The sequence below is a fragment of the Rosa chinensis genome, chromosome 1 (assembly GCF_002994745.2).
Source record: "Rosa chinensis cultivar Old Blush chromosome 1, RchiOBHm-V2, whole genome shotgun sequence".
In the NCBI taxonomy this organism is placed as follows: Eukaryota; Viridiplantae; Streptophyta; class Magnoliopsida; order Rosales; family Rosaceae; genus Rosa; species Rosa chinensis.
The window spans coordinates 50,102,153-50,104,971 of record NC_037088.1 but is presented as its reverse complement, the minus strand read 5'-3'; the positions used below and the strand labels follow the sequence as shown (position 1 = coordinate 50,104,971).

The window sequence follows — 2,819 nt, the reverse complement described above, 5'->3', positions numbered from 1 at the left end:
TATATAAAAAAATGATTAAATACTTGTTTTTTTTTTTAACGAAATAGGTCAGCCCTTTCATTAGATTCAGCAAGCCGTACAAAAACGAAACACCCCTATGGGGTCGACAGAAAGCAATCGTTTCTTAGAACCTCATGACACCCTATTCTAGAAGAATAAAATCTCAAAAAATCCCGAGTACACCCACCTTTTAGGAAATCCACGTACCATTATTCTAACAAAAACCAAGAAGCCTCGAAGCAGACATAAAAGAGAAACAACTAAGGCACTGGTTTTTGCGACCCAAAAACAAAATTAAATTAAACTACTGGTAGAAGGTGGAACCTCACCTTCTACCACTCCCTCTGCAACCGGAAACTCCACAATTGGAGCCGCCTCATCTTCTCCTGGTTGCATGATTCCATGCCCAGTCACCCCCTCAGCAGCGACAGCCAATGCTTCCAAAGTTGAGTCAAAACACAAAGCTTTTCCCCTCCTCTTATACTTACGAATTTTCTTCTCTTCCTGGTCCTCTGTAGCTTTAACTTTATTTTTGCTTCCCTTCGGACGCCCAATCTTCTTCTTCCTAGGTGAGACCAGTAATTTTCCATTTTTGTGTTGCACAACCAAGGAAGTATTCGCTCCCTCCTCCAACGACGAGTCCGAAAGTGCTAAAAGCTTCTTGCCAAACCTGCTCAACATTGACCTAGCCCTTCTTTTCCTTCCATTTGACATCGCCTGCATGGAAGAGAATTCCACACAAATATTCTCCTTCCCGCTCCCATTCATTACTAGACGCAAAGCCAATGCTTTCAACCCCACCTCCGGCGGAATGAAAGGCAAAAGATCATAAGTCTTCAACTGTTGCAGAACCGGCTCCATCCCCAGCTGTCTTCCCATCACCTTGGACCGCAAAACACCACTGGACACTCCAGCTCTAGGTTCCTTCCCAGTCCATAAAGACCCAACACCCTGACCCTCCAAACCCGATCCAGTCTCCAAACAAACAAGATCAGTACTACCCTGTCCCGACTCCATCTCCATCACAGAAACACCCACAGCCTTACCCACAGTCAATGACAGACCCTCCATAGCCGCCACCGATGTCCGTGCCTAAAGCTCCTCCTTTTCTTTGATCAATATTGTATCACAGCCCATCGCATTATGGATAAACAAACCACAATCACGACAATAGCCCTTAACCTTCTCATATATGAAAGTTAACTCTGGTCGCACCACCGGAGAAAATTCAACCACTTTCCAAGATCGAATCCGGTGGCGAACATCAAACACGACCTTGATCCTCTGCTCTTCTTCCTTCCTTTTCAGAGCTGTCAGATCCATCCTAACCGCCTGCCCTAGTGTCGCACCCACCATATTAAGCGCTACCTTGTTCCGCAGGGCAAGAGGAAGACCCCGCACCACCACCCATGTCTCCATCATATTCAAAGCCACCGTCTCCGGCAGGCAAAGTCCATCATAGTCTCCCACAACTAGCATCGTGTTGCGATAAAACCAAGGACCCCCATGCATAATGCGATTGCGCACAGACTCGTCCTCAAATTGAAACACAAACCGCTCACCAGCATCTTGAATGGTAAGGCCTGATCTGAGATGCCAGATATTGGAGATGGTACCCTTGAAACTTGGAAAACCCGTTTTCGGTGCCAACAATCGTCCCACCATGTACCAATGGTGATCCTGAAACGCTGCAGCCCCTGCATCCCCGAGGGCCACCAGAGTCGAGTCTGCCTGCCGCAACGATGCCACAGAATCATTCCCGAGGCCGGCCATCAGAGGAGATCAGTTGAAAAAGATGAAGTTTTGGAAATTTTATCGATGCGAGGTCGCACCGAGAAACCCTAGCTGTAGAGACGGCTAGGTCAAAATCATGATTAAATACTTGTTACTCCCTGTACTTTGCCCCGAAAAACAGTACAGTCCAAAATTGTAAAATTAAACAGGTTAGTCCTTATTCTCTCTAATTCTCACACAATAGGTCCAAACTGACTATTTTACCCCTCACTTTTAATTTTTTTCTATTTTCTAATTTATTATTTTTCTCCTTTTTGTCCATTCTTCTTTTCTCCTTCTTCTTCAATTTTTTTATTTATTTTTCTTCTTCCTCTTCCTCCTTCCATGACGGTGTTCATCGATAAAACTCCTAAACTCAGTAAACAATTGATCACACCCAAAACCGATCAGAATCATCACACTTCACATTTCATAATGGACACACTAGCAGATTTATACCCAAAACTCCAAATTTTTCAAACTTAATCAAAAGTCGATTTCAAGAGTTAACGCATGATTCAAATTGGGTCTTGCAGGTTGGTCGCCGGAATCTGATTCAGAGTAGTGAGTTCCTTTGCGGCTGATCTGACAGGATTTGAACGCAGCAAAGCAAGAAGCCGATCTGGATCGAAGTCTATTGTTTGGACGTTGGTGTTCTGGGTCGAAGATGTCGTCCAGGTCTACTCCATCATTCTTCGATGGGTCTGGGTTGATGGTTCTGGTATTGTTCTTCTTCACCTTTGATTGTTAGAGTGTAATAGGAGAGCAATAGCAGTAAGGGTATTAAGATGGTTATGGATTATGGATATGTATGTGGCTATGCTTATAGGTATGGAAGAACAATACCTGAATTCAAGTTCGATCTCTATCGGAACCTGACATGGGCCTCATTGACCCAAACCCGATCGAGGTCCTACAATTTCCAGCTATAGTCGTCGTCGATGGCCGAGTCCTCCGTGTTTAGGCCTGCCCCATGGATCCCTGCCATATATGGCTTCACTGATGAGTTTGCCGACACCGACAGATTGAAGCACACTTGCTGAATA

At 44.8% G+C, this 2,819-nt stretch overlaps 1 protein-coding gene across 1 annotated transcript; it reads right to left on the bottom strand.

The window, feature by feature from the left end:
- Nucleotides 1-1,092: 1,092 nt before the first annotated feature.
- Nucleotides 1,093-1,773, bottom strand: LOC112168993. The gene has a single exon (XM_024305934.1). It carries the CDS (start codon nt 1,771-1,773, stop codon nt 1,093-1,095), a length of 681 nt encoding a protein of 226 aa, XP_024161702.1.
- Between the last annotated feature and the right edge of the window lie 1,046 nt (nt 1,774-2,819).